The sequence below is a fragment of the Malaclemys terrapin genome, chromosome 10, assembly GCF_027887155.1.
Source record: "Malaclemys terrapin pileata isolate rMalTer1 chromosome 10, rMalTer1.hap1, whole genome shotgun sequence".
NCBI classification, from domain to species: Eukaryota; Metazoa; Chordata; order Testudines; family Emydidae; genus Malaclemys; species Malaclemys terrapin.
The window spans coordinates 24,197,882-24,218,640 of NC_071514.1; the positions used below are offsets into that span (position 1 = coordinate 24,197,882).

Genomic DNA, 20,759 nt, shown 5'->3' on the forward strand with positions numbered 1-20,759 from the left:
GCCTGCATCCTGGCCAATGGTCCGGGAGGCTCTGCATTTTAATTTAATTTTAAATGAAGCTTCTTAAACATTTTAAAAACCTTATTTACTTTACATACAACAATAGTTTAGTTATATATTATAGACTTATAGAAAGAGATCTTCTAAAAACATTAAAATGTATTACTGGCACACGAAATCTTAAATTGGAGTGAATAAATGAAGACTTGGCACCACTTGTGAAAGGTTGCTGACCCCTGCCCTAGATTATTAAAATATATTTAACTACTCTTTGGAGAGCCAACTAACTAACTAAGGGCTAGATACACAGGTAAGTCCTGTACCTATGTGAGCAGCTGCACTAGAGGTTGGGTGTATGATTCATTATAGCACACTGGCCCTGGGATTCCTCCTGAGGAGGGCAGCTTCAAAATCCATTGGAAGGTCAGAGCAGCAACACTGGTCTGAATCAGTGCATTTTCTGCTTACACCTACTTTTTTCTCAGGGCTATGTCAGACGTCTCTAGGTCTTCCAGCAAAGCAGGAATATTGGCTGTTGGTACCAGTCTGCTGCCCCACTCCTGGCAGACTTTCTGACACACAAAGTATGGAGCTGTGAAATAAATCAGTCAAGAGCCTGAAAGTTAGTATTCAAGTGTATTATTGACTTGGATCATGGAGGTTATGTTCATATCAGTGCCAGTTACTTCAAATTTCACAGTAGAACCCATATTTTATTATCTAATTGGAGATTGTTCATAAAATCAAAAAGTTCACAAAATGGAACATCTCAGAAGTATAGTAGGTTCAGGGCATAGGTTGCAGTATGGTGTACTGCACTGCTTTTTTCTTTCCCTTCGAAAGCACTGCAAACATTTCTAATTGAAGTTATCAGAATGTGAGGTGACGTCAACTTGCTTTTTATTGACATCACTTTTGTTTGTGATTTTATTTTATTTTTGGTCAGGAGAAAGCGTTCATATATCAGGTCGTTTGTAAGATTGGTGTTTGTAAAAGTAAGGTTCTATTGTATATTAATGATGATAATTGTGTGTGGTTAGAAAGCAGAGATTCAGAGTATTATGGTGGAACAGTAATAAAACTACCATTAAGATTACATTTTCAGATTTTCAGGTTTGCTGTCCCAACTCACAATATCTGTTTTTGTTGTTGTTGTTTTTTAAATTTGTTTATTTTTAGTGAAATCAGTGATGTTGAAAAGGGCTTCGTGGTGGAGCTGTGGAAGAAAGGCTTGATATGGGACAAACTTTTAGGTACTTTATGGATTCCCCTAACAACTGTGGAATATGCAACAGATGTAAGTTGACTTGCTGTGCAAAAATGTTTTGTGTAAAATCTGATTAAAAACTTATTTTCAGTCTCTCACCTACTGTAATTAAGCTTATGGTTAATCATAAGTGACATCTCAGTTGCTTCAGGCCATAACATCTCAGTTGCTTGATATCTCAATTGCTTCCAGGGGGAGGGATAGCTCAGTAGTTTGAGTATTGACCTGCTAAACCCAGGATTGTGAGCTCAATCCTTGAGGGGGCCACTTAGGGATCTGGGGCAAAAAAATCAGTACTTGGTTCTGCTAGTGAAGGTCGGGGGCTGGACTCAATGACCTTTCAGGGCCCCTTCCAGTTTTATGAGATAGATATAGCTCCATATATATATATAAAATAATACTAAGACACAATGCATATGCAACTCTCAAAGTAATAGTTGATATGCATAAGCTGTTATTCTCTGCAGAAGTGTTTCAAATACTGAATCAGGTGTAATTCAGTCAGTGGGTTAAAGTTTACCAGGGTTCACTAATTACGAGAAATGCAGAGGCAGTGTGGTTTATGTGATTAGAGCAGGGAGACTTGGAGTCAGGATTCTCAGCCTGGCTCTTCCACTAATTCACTGTGACCTTGGATAAGTCACCTTACACATCTATAAAATGGGCACTTTACAAGCTACCTACCTCTCAGGGGAATTGCAAGTCTTCAGTAATCAAAGAGTGTTATGATCTTTGGATTAAAGGCACTCTATGGCTGAAAAATATTATTTTGTTCCATTTTTAATTGCTGTTAAAAATAAGTGATAAACTAGCTGGCAGCATGGTCAGAAGGAAACAGGGCCGGCTCTAACTTTTTTGCTGCCCCAGGCAAAAAAGAAGAGCGTCGCCCCACCATACCCCCCCCCGAGCGCTGCGCCGCCGTACCACCCCCCGCGAGCGCCGTGCAGCCGAACCCCCCCCAGTGCCGCGCCGCTGAAATCCCCGCCCCCCTGAGCACCGTGCCGCCCGAAGCCCTGCTCCCCTGAGTTCCACGCAAGCCCCCGCCCCCCCAGCGCCACGCCACCTGAAGCCCCGCTCCCTTCAAGTGCCGTGCCGCGCCCCTGCCCCCAACTCCGAGCGCCACGACGCGCCAGCCCCCAACCCCCTCCGAGTGCCGCGCCCCCGCCCCCACCTCCGAGCGCCGTGCCGCGCCAGTTCCCGCCCCCCCTCTGAGCGCTGCACCGCGCCAAACTCCTGCCCCCCCAGCGCCATGCCAGCCCCCACCCCCGAGCGCCGCCCAAAGCCCCGCCCCCTCTGAGCGCTGTGCCATCTGAAGCCCCAACCCCCCCGAGCGCCACGCCGCCGAAACAAAAAACCCCCCTCCAGTGCTGCCCCGACGAACCAATAAATAAATAAATAAATAAAAACCCGAGCGCTGCCCCGCCCCAAGGTGCCGCCCCAAGCACATACTTGGCCGGCTGGTGCCTGGAGCCGGCCCTGCTTAGAAAGGGCCCTTTTAAAAACTAAGGGCTGTCTCATAGAGCAGAAACTTGCATCCTGTGAGGCCCACAGCTAAGATGGATTTCTTGTTTTATGAGGGCCTCTCCAAAAATCAGATCCAAAATGATTATGGATCTATGGAGCATGCCTTCTCTGAGTGCATTTATCAACTCTCCGATGCAATGGTTGCTATTACAACCATCTCCGATAGCTGTCTGTCCTTAGGCCAGACCATAGCTGTGGTATCTGTGGTTAACCATGCCTAGTTTTAGGTAGAAATACTGAAGAGAAGGAGCAGTTAACACATCCTCCTGGCCATGGCTTTAAGCAGTTTTTCCCTTTCCTTTTTATAAACCTAACTCCTGACATTGGGGAAGGAGTGAAAACAGAGGAAAGGTCATAGGCTGAAGGACAGAAAAGAGATAAGATTTTTCTTGGGGTGTGGGGAGGCGGGGAGAGGGAAGACTGAGGAGATGGGCTGCACTCAAGAATAGTTGTGCTGGGTACATAGTTATGTAGGACCTTGGAGCTGAGTGGGCTGGGTTCATGGTGGGTTGTCTTGCTCAGAAAACAGTTCAGACTACTGCAGAGAATAGGAACTCTGACGCTGCATGGCAGAGTGCTGTGGAACAGGCTGGGAAAGAGATGAGTCAAGCAGTCTGGCTTCCCAACAGGCCAACTTATTCAGGAAGCAAGTCACTGCTGGAGAGGCTAGGAATCCTGAGGCTGCATGGCAGAGCAATGTGGAACTGCCTCGGGGTGGGGGCAGGAAGGGAAGGAGCCTATCTCAAATACTCCACAATCTGTCTTACTCTGCACCAGCCATGGGAGCTACAGAAATGCTCTCTGCTGCCTCAACAGTAGAGAGGTTGGGTCCAATCCAGCTCCTGGGACACTTTTAAAAAATAGCAGCAATTTATGTACCTTCTCTCTCTCTTCTCAAGAACTGGTGACTGGGAACTGCACTCAAAAGGCAGCTGCTGTTGTTTTTTATGTTTATTTATATGTTTGTTATGGTAGGGATAACCTAGAATGTGCTAGGCACTGTACAAATAGGGAGTAGCAGACAGTCCCTGCCCAGAAGAGCTTACAATCTAAATAGACAAGAAAGATGCAGGCTTAGTGGAGGGGTATGAGACTCGAGCCCAGTGAACGATATGACAACAAACATTGTGTTAGTTCCATGATATTTTTGGGGGGAGGGGTTAGTTAGAAGGGGATCAGCTAAATGGGAAGGGAAGGGAGGCAGGGTGAGGCGGTTAGGGGAGGGGAGAAGAGAGGTATATGTTGAGTGAAGCTTAGGTGAAGAGACAGATCAGAGAGGGAGGGTTGGAACAAACAAATCAGCACACGGCAGAGAAAGTCAGAACTTTCTTCAGTTTTGACTGAAATGTCCTGAGGAGAAAAAGGTCCCTGCTTTGGCTGCTTCTGTTCTTATTGGCTGGAGTCTGTGGCTGGATCTCTGCAGTTTTCCCCCATGGCCATGTGGAGGGAAGAGGCAAGGCACCACCTACCTGGGTCTTCATGACCCTAGAGTTTGTGGGGCAGGGTCTCCCCTACACAGTTCTGGGTCCAAGAGCATGCTGGAGGGTGGGGTGGCCCCAGCTGGGCCCCATTTTATCCCTTCCCCCATGGTGTAGCAGTTCCTCCCCTTCTCCCCAGTCACCATTTGTTTTTAGGGGAGAGGAAGTAGGGTCATAAGTGTCTGTGTGTCATTGGCTGGCCCTTTAAGGAGAGTCAGGCACAGCTTTGCCTGTGGTGGACAGCTACCCCCACAAATGATCCTAATGTGGTGGGGATCAGATGGCTTGGTTCAGTTACCAGACCCAGCTGGGGTGGAGTCAGATGATTTCCATAAAGGGCTGGCAGAGGTTAGTTAGGGAGAGGATCTACAGGACAGAGGCTCTTTTAAGGCTGATCCTGAAGGGATAAAGTGGCAGGAGAGAAGGAGGATCCACTTGCAGGCCCTGGAGAAAGCCAGCACCCCAGGCACATGGTGTGGTGGAAGAGGGGAATAAGGGTCCAGTCTGTGGAGAACCAAAGAGGACAAAGGACTCCAGGGAGGAGGCCTAGAGGGTCAGCGGTTTGGGTAGATGCTAGGTTTCCAAGGTCAAAGTCCTGGGGCTGAGCACTAGATGAGAAAGTGGGGTGGAAGGGTGGCCCATGAGGGAAGATGCTTTTTTATGTTTCCTTTGGGACTATTGTTTGATTCTGATATCAAGACCCTGACAGTGGATGCTGAGATCAGGGGACACTGATGCATATTAACTTGAGAAGACAGAGCCTGTGTAGAAGGGCTATAGCTAGCTAAGGACTGGAATATATGATGCTGTTTTGGAACCAGAATTGACCGGGGTCTCATACCAAACCAAGGAAGACTGAGGACCAGGAGGAAAACTGAGGTGGGAATGAGTGGTGCCATGGCAGGCCACAGAAGAGTGCTGTGGAAGCCGATTCTACCACACCATATATTGTCTAAATTGACATTCAGCTGCTAATACCAGGGCTCAGTATCCTCTCTGAAGCAGAAGTAGCCTCTGCATGGTATTATCATCGAGGCCTGTGTAACTTCTAAAGAACAGCAGCTGCATAAGCTGTTTTTTTTCGGGGGTGGGTGGGATAGGTTCCTATTATAGTTACTGTACATTAATCACTTCAGCTTTCTAGGATGTACTTGCTGGTTGGCATACACAGGGGAAATTGTCAGTAGTGCTTATGCTGGGGCCTTCAGAGTGAGAGCTGTAACTTTCAGTACTCATGTTTCTTTCACCAACCCTTGAATTGCTGTATAATCAAACAGCCTAATCCTGCAAATACTTACTCATGTGAATAGTCCACATAAGGATAACTTACATGAGTAAAAGTTTGAAGAATCAGGCCAAAAATATTGCCAACTGTCAGATCCAAAGCCTATTGCAGTCAATGGAAAGGCTTCTGTTGATTTCAGTGGGTTTTGAATCAGTCCTCTGTAGCAGAATGATAATGGTGGATAACATAAAGCCTACCAAGGTAAACTTCAGTATATCCTTTGTAGGAAGGTTCAGGTGCATGGTGGATACTACATTCTGAAGTCATAAAAAATGGAAATGAAATCTGTGGCACAAAAACACCAACTCGACATGAGATTTTACTGGATGTCTACTTTGCAATATTGAATGGTAAGTTACACACTAATAACCAAGTAAAAAATTAAACAGTATGAGATGGAAGATACCCACTCATTTAAGTTCATGTAATGCCCTATCAAATATCACATGTCTCTAGGCTTTTATAGGGCTGCCTGTCACTATAGTATCTGGCCACCTGATAATAGTATTAGTGAAAGGAACACTATAAGGAAGATCAGCCCCAAAGTGTAATGGCCTTTTTAACAATTTTTTTTTTAAAATAAGAGTCCCAAACTACTGATGTCTGTGCTGTTTCATGATTTTTAAATAAAAGCCATTAAAAGAGTTATCTGGTTGGATTTAAATACTTCCCTCCCTGCTAGCTCACTGTCCAGGTTTGACAATAACGATGCCAGGGACCTGGTGTCTACTGTCTGCCATAGTCCTGCGTGAGGCACAGCATGTGGGAAGCAAGCTTACTGGATAGCACAGCTTTGTGTGCCCCCATGTGGACATCAAGGAAGGAACGACATCCTCCCTCCAGATGTGCCACCTTGAGTGGTGAGCTCTGCACCCCCTATTTGGACAATGACTAGAACAATTTGGCTGTTAAACTGCAAAAATAATATCCCTGTTCTGCCACCTTTACTACCCATGTTGAATTGGACTTTGCTGTCTGAGTGCTCCCACTGACATCAATAGGTCTAATTCTGTAGTTAACAAGGGTGTGCACAAGGGGGGGCAGGCAGGGACATCCCCCCAAAAAATCTGTCTCCCCACAGCCCGAGGAGAGAGGAAGCAGCAAGGCATCTGGCTGCTGCCTGAGTTTCGCCCCCCATCCCTATAATCTTCAGCCAGCTGCTTCTCCGTCCCTGTTGCTGGAGTCCAATGGGTTGCTTCTGCCTTCACCCCTTGACTCACCTCAGTGGGGGGTCTGCAGAGCAGGCAGACGCTCTGGGACTCCAGCAGCCGGGAAGGAGAAGCAGCAGCTGTAGGGATCCGGGAAGGAAGAGCTTAGTCAGCAGCCAGCCACCCTGCTACTTCCTCCCACCCCAGACTGCAGGGACACAGGGAGTGCTGCTGCCCAGGGGAACCGCTGCCTCCTCGCTGCTGGGCATCCCTGACAGAGGCATCCTGAGAAATCGGGGGCGGGGAGGTGTCACGTGAACCTTTCATTTGTGTGTGTTTAACATGCCCCTCCAAAAGCGGCCAAATTTAAATTCCTGTGCACACCCCTCGTAGTTAAGGTACAAAGATATGGGGCCAGTGTTCCCTCTAATTTTTTACATCCATGTGTGGAATTAATTTTGTTATGTGCACCAATATGGAGGTGATTTGTGACACATCACCTTCATATTGGTGCACATAACAAAATTCATGTACTGGGGGTGGGGCCGAGGGGCTTGGAGAGTAAGAGGGGTCTCAGGCCTGGGGCAGAGGGTTAGGGTGCGGGGGGATGAGGGCGCTGGCTGGGGGGGAAAGCTCTGAGGTGGGGCTGGGGATGAGGAGTTTGGGGTGTGGGAGGGGGCTCAGGGCTGGGGCAGAGGGTTGAGGTGCAGGGGGTGTGCGTCTGGGGTGGGACCGGGGATGAGGGGTTGGGATGCGGGAGGGGTGGGCTCAGGACTGGGGATGAGGAGTTTAGGATGCAGGCTGATCAGGGGCTGCAGTGTGGAGAGAGGACTCTCCCCAACCCTCTCTCGCCACAGCAGATTGGGGTACGGGGAGAGGTGCCTCGCTGCGGCAGCTCTGGCTGGGCTGGGCCGAGGGAACAGCTCCTCTCCCCGGCAGCTCCAGCGGGCCTGGGCCAGGCTGGCAGGGAGGCGCTCCTCTCCCCCACCAGATGCAGGTCTGCGCTGGGGCAGGCAGGGAGGAGTGCCTCTCCCTGGCGCAGCCCTGAGCCCCTGCACGGGCTTAATAGGCATCTGCGCAGCTTAGAGGGAATTTAGGATGGGGCCCAAGTAATATAATGGAAAGAACATCTACACTTCTTTACAGTGTTGATTCTCAGTATGCTCTGAAAATCAGGCCCCTTTCAGGTGTCTCAAGTTGGACCCCAGAATCACTGAACACTTCTGGAAATCTTGGCTTCTAGTTTTTAATAATATAAGGCATTGGAAGTAACACGGACAAAGAAATAACTTTTTTAAATGATCACCAGTCGAATTGTAACACTTCACTAAGTTTTCCATTATAAATCAAATTCACAATAAAAAATGAATAATAAACTTTAGGAGTAAAATGTTGTGCGTCTTTTTAACAAAGCATATTAAAAGACAAAAATGCTGATGTGGATACAAGAGTAACAGAAATATAAGAGAAATATAAAATAAATTGATATGCAGGAGAAGAGTGATACAAGCTTGTAATATTGGAAGACTGAATTCTGGCCTGAACCTTATCCAGCCAGTGGCTTGGAGATGGGGTGGAAAACCATGTGTAAGATGAAACTTTGCCCACAAGGTCAACATTGGAGGGAATTCTTTTGCTTAGGGGAAAAATAGATTGTTGGGGCAATAGTGTTCCCATTACTTTCACGAGGACTACATTTATTTTTTTCTAATAGCCAAGAAAATAGCACTGGCAAACGTTCCCTTCTAAGGATAACACTCTTCCATTTGTATGTTGTAATGAAACCTCAAACAAATAGGAAACTACATATACAGTAACTTTTTATTTTTGCTATTCAGGTGTCATTCTGTCTAGAATATTCCTCGCCACCGGCCTGATCTAGTTCCAATTGAATTCAGTGGAACGAGTACACTGACTTTAGCAGGGAAATTCAGCCTCTAACTATAAAAGAAGCAAAGGGGGCATATTATAAAAAGGAACACTCCAGTCTGGGGTGGGCTAAAGAGACTCCAAGTCCTTAGAATTTTGTGCCACAGCATCCACTAGGAAAAAGTGAGAGCTGATGGTATATGTTTTTCAGTGCCACACCTACATCCTTCATTATGGCCCTAAATCAGGAAAGCATTTAGCATGTGCTTAAGTAGTTTGCTGGATTGAGGCCTAACACAAGTGCATCAAGAGAACTTGCCCCAGCGCTGTGTTTACAGGTACTATTTTTCTCTCTTTTTGGCTCAGCCAATTACTAATTAATTTTTCATAGGCTGAGGTTTTGATTCCAGAAGAACAGATGGGCAGAAATTAAGAAGCATGAAAGATAAAGCAAGTTAACTTTTTTTAAGAGACCATATTTGAAACTGCAGAGAAAGTATTCTACATAGTCAAATGCTTGTGGAAATCCTGCAGAGGTCACTGTAACATTGTATTTCTACATAGGCAGGGGAAAACAGGCATAAAACACTAAGCTTTCAGATGCTCAGCTGCCCTGTCTATTACTTCAGCCTTTGTTTTTTCTGCAGTACATTTGGTGCATCACATTTTGACTCTGATCTTATGCCTGGTTTTCAGCCTGTTTGTTAAACATTTGGTTCCATATCCTCAGTTGTGGCCCCGGCGTTATGATGATTTACAGCAATTGAGGATCTGAGCAAGACAGAGAAATATTTTTCATTGATTCATGAAAGGTGCCAGTTTGACAGGTACCAATCCCAAAGACGGAAGTCTGTTTATTTACAGACAGGTATAATACATGCAGTAGAAATGCAAGGGTGCCCCATGCTGCCCGACCAATCTGTCTTAATCTGGAACTAGAAGAATCAGCTGTAGAGGTCAGGTCACAGTTCTGTCTCTATACCAATTCATTCTTTTTCTGTGATTGCTTCCAAGTGTGTTATTGCCATTTGTGCTAGTGCTTTTGTGACATGGTCACTTGTTCATTGAGACCTGTATTCATGTCACATGGGCTACTGAAAATATCTCATACTTCTGAAATTCTGCATGCAAATACACAGTGACAAAAAAAACGGTATGCTAGACCATCTATGAAGACTTCAGTAGAATTAGGAACATCATGATATTACTGAGTCGGTTTTTAAAAGTTTATTAGAACTAGATAATTTGACATTTTGATTAAAACAGCAATTTATTTGGTCTTGTAAAACTGTGTTCTTGTGAGAGAAGAAACTAATCTTGAAATGAAAAATATATAAGCATTGTGCTCTGTTTTTTTCTAAAAGGGGCTGTGGAAGGCATAAATCATCTTCGTTCACATTTATCAAATAATAAAATTATAGACACTACATAATGAAATGCATTCATTAAAGAGGCACTGTGTAATGAAGCATGCTCTTCATCTCATAAAGCAGCATTTAGTTATATAGTTGAGAAAACACTAAAACTGCCATGTATGTTGCACAATTGGACTGCCTGATCCATTATGGAAGCAATACCCTAATGTTTTGTTCAATGTTATTTAATCTTTGTTTACATGTGTTTTAAGGGCTTAGTATGCTTTTTGAGAGGGCTGCAAAGTGGTGTAGGTAGTAGAGATTTTTGTAGTAAGAATATTTACTCTTTGTGATTTCACATTTTCATAAGTGCCTAGGAACTTGGATTCATGCTTTTAATAAATGAAGTTGATTTTATATAGCATCAAAAGGGCACATAGAGCTTTAGAGATATATGAAACAGGGTCTCTGCTTTAAAGAGTTTCCAATCTATATAGAATAAATATTGCTTTCACGCAGAGATGACATGTGTGGTTCCAAATACCACCAACCATAAATTTAAGTATGGAGGTTCTGATTCTTATTTACACAAAGATCACTGTACACCATTCTGGCAGAGTAAAGGGGCCTTAACGTAGATGTAAATTATTTTAAGGCCCCTTTGCGCTGTCAGAGTGAAGTAAAGCTGCCCTTGTGCAAATAAGAGTTAAGTCCAGAACCTCTTACATTCTGCTTTGGGGGAACACAGCACTGAACAAGTTCTTATTACGCTGACACTCATGACTATTAACCACATTTCTGCTTATTCCTTTCTTCTTTGTACCTGGAGTGTGAAAGGCTCCCACTACCATCTCTTTAAAAAAAATTGTCCAAACATATGCCTGTGTGACACTCCCATCACTTCCATACCCACACTTGGCTCCTTCTCACAATACACATGAAGCATTGGAAAGCAGGTGGAAGAAATTTCTTCCAACCCATTTAGAAAGTCTTTGTGCAAGTAGTTCACACTCCTCAACACCTTTCATCCGCTGTTTCCTGAACTGACCACTTTCTTCAAGTGTCCACAGCCCATTTTTTAAAACATGGCAGTCACAGGGGGCCCTGACAGTGTGGCACCTCTCATTAACAACCGGAACTGATATTTCAGTAGCAAGTTCTAGTTAATGTAAAAATATACATATGCAATCCATGATTTTCCCTGAAGCAGGAGTTAAAATGTTCATAAGTACAGATGAACTGAAAAGACTAAATTCAGTATATAGAGTGCTTATTACATCTGGAAAACTTTCAAAGGGGGGGATGGGAATGTTTGTGCTGCTGTAGTAGTGCTGCTGCACTTTATTTGAGACAGAATAAGTCAGAACATTGCTCTGGATTGCTGCGGTCTCCTCATCCTGCCTGTGCAACTGCCCACAGCTTAAGAGCTCTGTTCCTTTATCACCAACTCAGCTGCTGCAATTCCAGAAGCCTCTGATTGGTGATCTAATCTCTTCTGCTATCACAGGCAGAGTAGGAAGCAGAATGCTGATCAGAGTGGTGTGGGAAAAGTGGGGGTTGGAATCAAATGATTTACATGGGAAGGTAGATTATTGGAGAGGGAAAGTGAAATTGAGCTAGGGATGAAGAGAGCAACCAGGGAGGGGCAGAGAGATCAGCTTGAGAGAGAGGAAAAATCAAGGAAGACCAAGAGGAAAGAGAGGGAGGGAAGGAGCGGGAGCAGAATGTGTTCAAAGGAGGGGAGAGGACTGAACAAACAGACCATTGCAAGAGCCACAGGAGAACAAAGGTCTGAATTGCCAGACCTAATATAGGAAAAGTGAAATCAAAGATTAAAAACACCACTTGCTTTAGTCATGAAACTGTCCTGGTGTGTTGGGAGTGAAATTCAGATCTGTTCCATGCAGTTATATGGGGCTTTGGCCTTTGATATCAGACCCTCAGACAGATCAGTTCCCAGCTATCTTAATGGGAAATGTCATGGAAAGTGGGGCTATTTAGAGTAATCAGAAAAAATTGACTTACAATGCTGACTCTTGCCGTACATTACAGAAAGGAATACAGGTGATGTGGCAAATTGAAGCAATCCATAAAGTTCAGCCGGAGAAAATACCTCCTTGCAAGTGGTAGATAGAATTAATGCTGCCATCTGTTGCCACAGAGCTCTCTGCAGGTCTCCCAGCCAGCCCTTTCTGGAGTTGGACCCCTCATTGGGGCCAGGCTCTTTCAGTTTGGGAGCAAAAGGGCTACATTTAGCTTTGCTCAAATGAGGTCGCTGGACATTCTCCAGAGGGGTTATGTTACCGATCTATGCAAGTATTTCCAGACCAACTTTATCTGATTCCCACTCTTATCCATCATCTACTTCAGATCAGTATTACAACCCTGGCTCCCTCCTATTTCTAGCCTCAGAGAACCAGGGACAAGCAGAGCAGGGCCTTGTCTGAAATGGCTAAGTTTCTAATGGAAACTTGTCTTCAAAGCATTCCTATTTTACCATTTCAGACTATTTTAAAGTTTTACAGATGGATGACAGTCTTCCTTTTCTCATCCCAGCTTTGATAATTACCATTTGATGTTACATGTGTTCCCAGGGATGTCTCCAGGATCATGGTAGCAATAATTCTGATTTTAAGGAAGAAAGAAATTAATTTTCCTTCCAAGAAAAAAAATTCTGATCAGGTTTCTGTACAGGGAGAAAGCTTAAGCAAACACACACACACATACAGTTCATAGAATCATAGAATATCCGGGTTGGAAGGGACCTCAGGAGGTCATCTAGTCCAACCCCCTGCTCAAAGCAGGACCAATTCCCAACTAAATCAGGGATTCAGGATGAACAGAGACACATGGTGCCATGGATGTCAGTCACAGGCCTGGGCTGAGGGTGACTGCTATCCAGGGCCGGCGCAACCCATTAGGTGACCGCTAACATTTGGGAGGCAGCAACCGCGGCGGCCGGATCTTCGGCCGCCCCGGTCGTCGTCGGTATTTCGGGGGTGGGAACTTCCGCTGCCTTTGTCGGGAACGGCATTTCGGGGGCAGGACCTTCCACCGCCTCTGTCGGGGGTGGCATTTCGGGGGCGGGACCTTCCGCTACCTAGGGCGGTAAAAAAGCTGGCGGCACTCCTAATGCTATCAGGTACAAGGTCTCATCTCAGAAGGTTAACAAAGATGACAATGGCCATAGTGGAAAACAAGTGGTGGCACAGAAACCAATTCTTATTGGAGTCTGTGGGAATTGGGATTATATACCCAGGCAAACTGCAATGATCCAGTGTTCATATGATTCCTATCCAGTATTTCTGGGTATCCCCTCTGCATGTTACCAGTTGGCAAAGTTATAGCTCTGTATAATCTCTGATCCAATAACTGGCGAATGCAAAGAATTAGATTTTTTAAGGGCTCTCCCCAGGTCGTTGTAAGGCATATTGGCATAGAGCTTAGTATAGCAGCATGCAGAAGCCAGCATTTAAATTGTCCATGCTTTATTTCTCCTGTGGATAAAAATCCAGGTCTGATAACCTGGCCATATAGAAGTCAGAGAGAGATTTTCCAATGACTTTATTGGGGCCTAGGAGTTCCTGTGATGTTACACTCCATATTCTTTATGAAAATATGCTTATGATATAGATTTGACATAGCTGAGATATACTTCATGCAAGATGGCTCATGTAAGATATCATTGGAAAGGTTATGATTTACTGAATGTGATTATCCAGTTTGTATGCATGTACCATTTCTGTATCTAAAGTTAGGAATATGGACTATGTGTATTGTGAAGCCACCCACCAGACAACAGCAGTCAGATCTGATGGGCCATTAGTAAGAAACAACAAGACTGTGAAGATAGTAATCTCTCTCCCTCCTAGGGGATGTCCTGAGACATAACTGTGACACTACTAGGTCAGGTGATCTTGTCTAGGGTGACCAGGTGTCTGGTTTTCGACAGAAACATCCGGTCAAAGAGGGACCCTAGCGGCTCCGGTCAGCACCACCGACCGGGCTGTTAAAGGTCCTGTTGGCGGTGCTGCGGTGCTAAGGCAGGCTAGTCCCTACCTGTCCTGGCACCATGCTCAGGGCCGGCTCTAGGTTTTTTGCTGCCCCAAGCAAAAAAATTTTTGAGAGCCCCCCCCGCCCCCGCGCACTTTTTTTTTGGCTTTTACACATGTTTGCACTTTGCAGTTTTGTTTTGACTGTTTAAAATTAAAAAAAAAATGAAAACAGAGAATTTGTAGTTAGTGAAATAAAATAATTTCCTACTAGTGTAATTTTAACATTTAACAAAAACACAATTACAAACAATTTGAGTTCAACTATACAGTGTAATGAAAAACGTTAGTGTCTTCCAGTTTCTCATAAATTAAAAGAATTTATATGAACTGAATTTTTCTGGTTTTTATACTTGCGTAGTCTTTTAATAAGTCAGTGAAATCTAATTTTTTTGCAATAGTACTTTCAATTGAAATTAATGCCAGTCCTGACATACGATTTTGAGACATGGTGGACCTCAAATAATTTTTTAATAATTTCAGTTTTGAGAAACTGCGCTCACCAGAAGCCACTGATACTGGTAATGTTAAAAGAATGCATAATGCTATAGCAGTGTTTGGAGTAAAAAAATCATTTCTTGCTATAAATTCTAATACTTTTAGAGGAGAAGTTTTAGGACCTATTAGCTCAGATAAAGCTATTAATTCATCATACAATTCTACTGCATCAATGTCAGCAGTGTTATCAGTACTGAGCGCTAAATGTAGGTCTTGGCACTGCTTCATGAGGTCTTCTTTGGAAAACTGATTTTTAATATTTCCAATATCGTATAAAAATTCGAAAGTTTCACAACGACCATGCAACTGACAAAATCTTTCTTCAATGGAAGTTATAGCTACATCCAAAATACAATAGAAACAGTCAACCTTAAACCTTCGTTTGGATCGAGAATAGGATCATCATGAGCTTCATAACAAAACTGTCTTGTTTTTTTTCCGAGGACGAATGAATTTTTGAGGTGCAAACGTTGGTTCAAAATCAAGATCCTCTGCTATTGTTGTTGCTTCTTTGACAGTTTCTTCAAATCCTTCATCTGAACGGTATTTTTTTAAATATTCCAGCGTTTTATTCAAAATCATCTTTGCCTCGGATATGTCTATGGTTATGTTCTGCATAACTTTGCTGGTCAAATTAATTTGATTTCGAATATTGTGCCAAATAACCGTGCAACATGAAAATTGAAACTGCGTCATTTTCTGAGCCAATGTTTCAGCTTCATGTCGAAATGAAGGATCATACGACAAGTCCTGGCTTATTTCGAATAGGGCATCGTAAATCTCTCCTGATGAATATCGGAATGGTCTAATAGCTTCTATCCTGCTTTCCCATCTAGTTTGACTCAGAGGTTTAAGTATGAGTTTTTGTTCAAGATGCTTCTTCAAGACTGCCCAATGGTGTGTGGAAGCGCTAAAAAAGTTGTAAATTGCTTGCACTGTGGTAAAATATGAAACGGCATCTTTAGATGATTTGGAGGCATCACTGACAACCAGATTGAGTGAATGTGCATGGCAAGGAATGAAAAAAGCTCGATTGTTTAAATTCAATATTCTTTGCTGTAAACCTGCATGTCGTCCTCGCATGTTTGAGCCATTATCGTACCCTTGGCCGCGCATATTTTCTAAAGTTATTCCATATTGTTCCAATCTCTGTAGAATTACATCTGTGAGGGCTTTCCCAGTAGTTTCATTCACTGGTATAAATTCTAGAAAGTGTTCACAAATTTTCACTTCTGCATTTTCATCAATTTTCAGAAATCGTAAAACTATTGACATTTGCTCGGTTTTGCTCAGATCTTGAGTACAATCAACTATAATTGAGTAATATTTGGCATGTTTCAAATTTGATAAAATTTCATTACGCACTCCATTAGAAATTAATTCTATTATCTCATTTTGTGTATTTTTACCCAAATAATGGGTGTGAATCTCTCCATCTTTCACTCTTCGTATATGCTCAGCCATAACATTATCAAATTTTGCCAATAACTCAACCAATTTTAAGAAATTTCCATTGTTATTCTCATATAAAATATCCGAGTATCCACGGAATGTGAGGCACTGTTTGGCTAGGAAATTAATGATTGCCAGTAAACGTTCCAACACTGCTTGCCAACGTAGAATTTCTGAATTTAGTTGACGTTGCTGTACCGCATCGATTGTTGTACCGGTTTGACAGCTCAATCCAATTTGTCAATGAGCGTAAATGATTTTTTGATGTTTCATGTTCTTTCAAATGCTGATGCAAATTTCGCCAGTCATTAAAACCTGCAGTTTCCAGAAATTTGTTCCCCATTTTTTTCTTCATATTGAATGGCATAAATCGACGATTCAACTCATTAAATGGATATTCAAATGTAGGATCTAGTTTTGAAGGACCTTTTTTCACAATAATAATTCACATTGTATCAGTAATTATTGTCGGCCATGTACTTGGATAACAGTTCTTCATTTCTGGACTCTTCAGCTGAAGTAATAAATCTTTGGATGGATTGTGATTGTTCGTCTTTATCAGTTAGTGAAGATAATCTTTGGTCAGATTGTTGTTCATCTTTATTAGTTGATAAAGGTAATCTTTGGTTCGATCAGTCTTCATCAGTTGATGAATAATCACCTTCAGTGCATTGCTTAGAGCTTTCTCCTTGATTGTCGACTTTTTTAAAATACTTTTTTGAAGTACGAGATAGTTTTTCTAATTCTTTTTGCCGTTTCTCTCTTTGTTGTCAGTAAGCAGCACCAGAAAGTCATTTTCGTTTTTGTCCCGGCATTTTAGCCCTATAACCACTGGCACCAACGCAAAACGGAAATTAGCGCGAATGGCGCCGATAGGGCAGCACAGTACACACACGTAATCGTGATTTGATATTTTTCACGTCACACTCCTATTGCACTACTGTACTTGCCGTAGGTAAGGCGCTAGTCATTGGGGCGAGAGTGCTCCCCACGAGCTCGGATACACACTGGACCCAGCCCTGCTGGCGTTTTCCCAGCGCTGAGGCTGCCCAGCTGGGAGCCCGAGGGGCATACAATGGAGAGAGCTCTGTGGCTGGAGGAGCCAAGGAAGAGGTGCTGTGCTTGCTGGGCAGATGCTGCCCCTCTCTGCCAGGTCGCTCGCCCCCTGCAGGAGGGGAGGCAGAAGGAGACTCCAGGCACTGGAGTGCTGTGAGGGGCTGGGGAGGGAGGCAGCAGCCTCTAGGGCTCCAGCAGGCAGAAGCTCCCCAGGGATCCTGGGGACACTCCCGCCTGGCCCGACTCTTACCTTGCTGTGGATCAGGCCTGAGGTGGAATCATCTTCGGTCACCGCCGCTCCCAGGGCCAGGGGTTGGGGCTGCTGCTGTATTCCAGCCCTGCTCATCCTTGGGCTTCGCCTTGGCCCTGACATGAGCTGGGCTCAGCCTGGGCTGCGGCTCCTCAGAGCAGTCAATATAGTACATTTTGCAAACAATAAACTTGCTCAGGGGAAAAAAAGGTTAGGTTAAAAAAAATTAGTGTCATTCTAACACTGGGATCCAAAGTCACACTTTTAGCACTGTTACATTTTACACGTGGTAGACTGACTTTTACATATTTGAACACTTCTTTTAGTGGCTTCCTGATTATACATAAATATAATTGTAAATGTTTACACTTTTTTTAAGTATAGGAGTGAAATTGGACTGTAGTCAGTGTTGTGCTGTACTTCTATGGTAAGAAAGGACAACAAACACTTTTCAAGGAAATATTCTATTGCTCATTTCAAGAGAAAAATCAACAGTTAACATGTTTTCTACTGATCATTTTTGAACAATGTAGGAATAGTCCTGTGACAGATAGGGCAACTTTCTGCAATGTCTTTGGGAGACTATATTATATTAAGTGTGTGAATTATTTTTGTATCATTGTGGGCCAGGGATTGTATGCACTGCATGAGTGGGGGAAGGTTACCAAGCTGCTCCAGGAAGTGAAAACAGTAGGGGATGATCAAGGCAAATTCACATGAACTTGAACAGCTTTTAAGGGAGTATTGCTCATGAAATAGGAAACGAACAAGATCCCATTGTCTCCAAAGTGCTATCTTTGTTTTGTTTCTTTTATTCAAAGTAAAAGATAAGACCTAATTTCCTTCTCTGGCAGCCAACCAGACAATTTGGCAGTCTCCCAAAGTGAATACTTTTGAAGGGAAATTAAACTAACCCCCCATCACAACTGATCAGAACAATGTATGTGGAGGGAAGGAAAGGATAAGGGGAGGGGGGTATCACATGAACTCTTCTAAACAATGGAAGAAAAGTTCTGTTGACTTAGGGCTGGATTATGATACCCTTACTTATAGTGAATCAGTGGAACTACTTGTGGATTAAAAGATGTTGCTTAACAATATTAAAAAAGGGTATCAGAATCTATACTTTGTGGAGTACAAATGACATGTCAACATCCTATCAGGAAAGTGACCATGTGGTCCTATAGGAGGTGGAATTAAACTTCACATAGCACTCATGCTTTAAACACAAACATAATTAAGACATCATCAATTAAATACCTTTTCAAATTTGATTGGAAAACTGAGATTCAGTTTCCTACATCTCCAAATGGTAGTTTGTTCCTTAACTGAGAAACATAAATTGTTCCTTAGTTTGTGAATATGCTAAAGATAGTGCCCCAAACATCTCTAACTTATATTTGAAGGATACAGAAAATCAGAATGTGATCTTGATGCTGTAATTCTGATGATCTTGAAACTAATGCAATTTAATTATAGAAATAACTAAAAATCAATTTGTGTCCAACTTGCTTATTAGCTATTACTTAAGTTCATAAAACCTTTGATGCCATGAAGTTAGATGATCACTTCCCAACATTGGTATTTTCAATTACTATAAGAAATGGTTTCTTTTCTATGAAACTGATTTCATGCCTTTTGGCTATTTCTAATTTATTTTTCCCCCCAACTATCAAGATTCGGATTGCAGAAGCTATTACAGGAGGGCTTCTCTCCAAGGTGCATGTCATTCACATCAGGACACATGCAGCAGCCTGTCACCCATGAAAAGTGCTCTCAGCATGCAAGAAAAAGAACTAAGGTATTGTACTTAGTAAAATCAAACATGTAGAGTGGCATTTATTGTCACTGGATAGCATTTAGTGTGTGTGTGAATGATATAATCAAGGATATAATCTGCAATTTATGTAAGGCCTTATGTTTCCATCATTAGGGTGATAGATTATAGGGATCTGCTATTCTCCCTATCAGTAGGAAGGTCAGGAAACCTACAGTACGGAACAGAAGTGTCTCCATAAAGCAATTAGGACTGTCAAGCAATTAAAAAAATTAATCACAATTAATCGCACGATTAATTGCACTATTAAACAATAATAGAATATAATTTATTTAAATTATTTTTGATGTTTTCTACATTTTCAAATATATTGATTTCAAATACAACACAGAGTACAAAGTGTACAGTGCTCACTTTATATTTATTTTTGATTACCAGTATTTGCACTGTAAGAAAACAAAAGAAATAGTATTTTTCAATTCACCTAATACAAGTATTGTAGTGCAATCTCTTTAGCATGAAAGTTGAACTTAAAATTGCAGAATTATGTACAATAAAACTGCATTAAAAAATAAAACAAGGTAATCTTGTTAAGCCTGCAAGTCCATTCAGTCATAAGAGCATAAGAATGGCCGTACTGGGTCAAACCAAAGGTCCAACTAGCCCAGTATCCTGTCTACTGACAGTGGCCAATGCCAGGTGCCCCAGAGGGAGTGAATCTATGATCAAGTGATCTCTCTCCTGCCGTCTATCACCACCCTCTGACAAACAGAGGCTAGGGACACCATTCCTTATGCATCCTGGCAAATAGCCATTAATGGACTTCACCTCCATGAATTTATCCAGTACTCTTTTAAACCCTGTTATAGTCCTAGCCTTCACAACCTCCTCAGGTAAGGAGTTCCACAAGTTGACTGTGCGCTGTGTGAAGAAGAGCAGTCCTACTTCTTGTTTAGCTAATCGCTCAGACAAATGTAAAAAGTTTGTTTACATTTGAAGGATATAATGTTGCCCGCTTCTGGTTTACAATGTCAACTGAAAATAAGAACAGGCATTCTCATGGCACTGTTGTAGTCGGCGTCGCAAGATATTTACGTGCCAAATGCGCTAAAGATTCATATGTCCCTTCATGCTTCAACCACCATTCCAGGGTAGATGTGTCCATACTAATGACGGGTTCTGCTCAATGACGATCCAAAGCAGTGCAGACTGACACATGTTCATTTTCATTATCTGAGTCAGATGCCACCAGCAGAAGGTTGATTTACTTTTTTGGTGATTCGGGTTCTGTAGTTTCTGCATTGGAGTGTTGCTCTTTTAAGACTTCTGAACGCATGCTCCATACCACGTCCCTCTCAGATTTTGGAAGGCACTTCAGATTCTTTAACCTTGAGTCAAGTGCTTTAGCTATCTTTAGAAATCTCACATTGGTACCTTATTTGCGGTTTGTGAAATCTGCAGTGAAAGTATTCTTAAAATGAACAATGTGTGCTGGGTCATCCTCTGAGACTGCTATAACATGAAATATATGGCAGAATGCGGGTAAAACAGAGCAGAGGACATACAATTTTCACCCAAGGAGTTCAGTCACAAATTTAATTAACATATTATTTTTTTTAAATGAGCGTCATTAGCATGGAAGCATGTCCTCTGGAATGGTGGCCAAAGCATGAAGGGCATATGAAGGTTTAGCATATCTGACATGTAAATACCTTGCAATGCCAGCTACGAAAGTGCCACACAAATAC

At 42.9% G+C, this 20,759-nt stretch overlaps 1 protein-coding gene across 1 annotated transcript in view; it reads left to right on the top strand.

Annotated features, from left to right (window-relative positions):
- The window catches only part of LOC128844690 (protein unc-13 homolog A-like), a 75,631-nt gene that overhangs the window by 16,938 nt on the left and 37,934 nt on the right, over positions 1-20,759 (top strand). Inside the window, exons 4-6 of the mRNA XM_054042621.1 lie at positions 1,180-1,297; positions 5,781-5,904; positions 18,912-19,035. Coding sequence (XP_053898596.1) covers positions 1,180-1,297; positions 5,781-5,904; positions 18,912-19,035 — 366 coding nt within the window. The remainder of the gene's footprint in view (positions 1-1,179; positions 1,298-5,780; positions 5,905-18,911; positions 19,036-20,759) is intronic.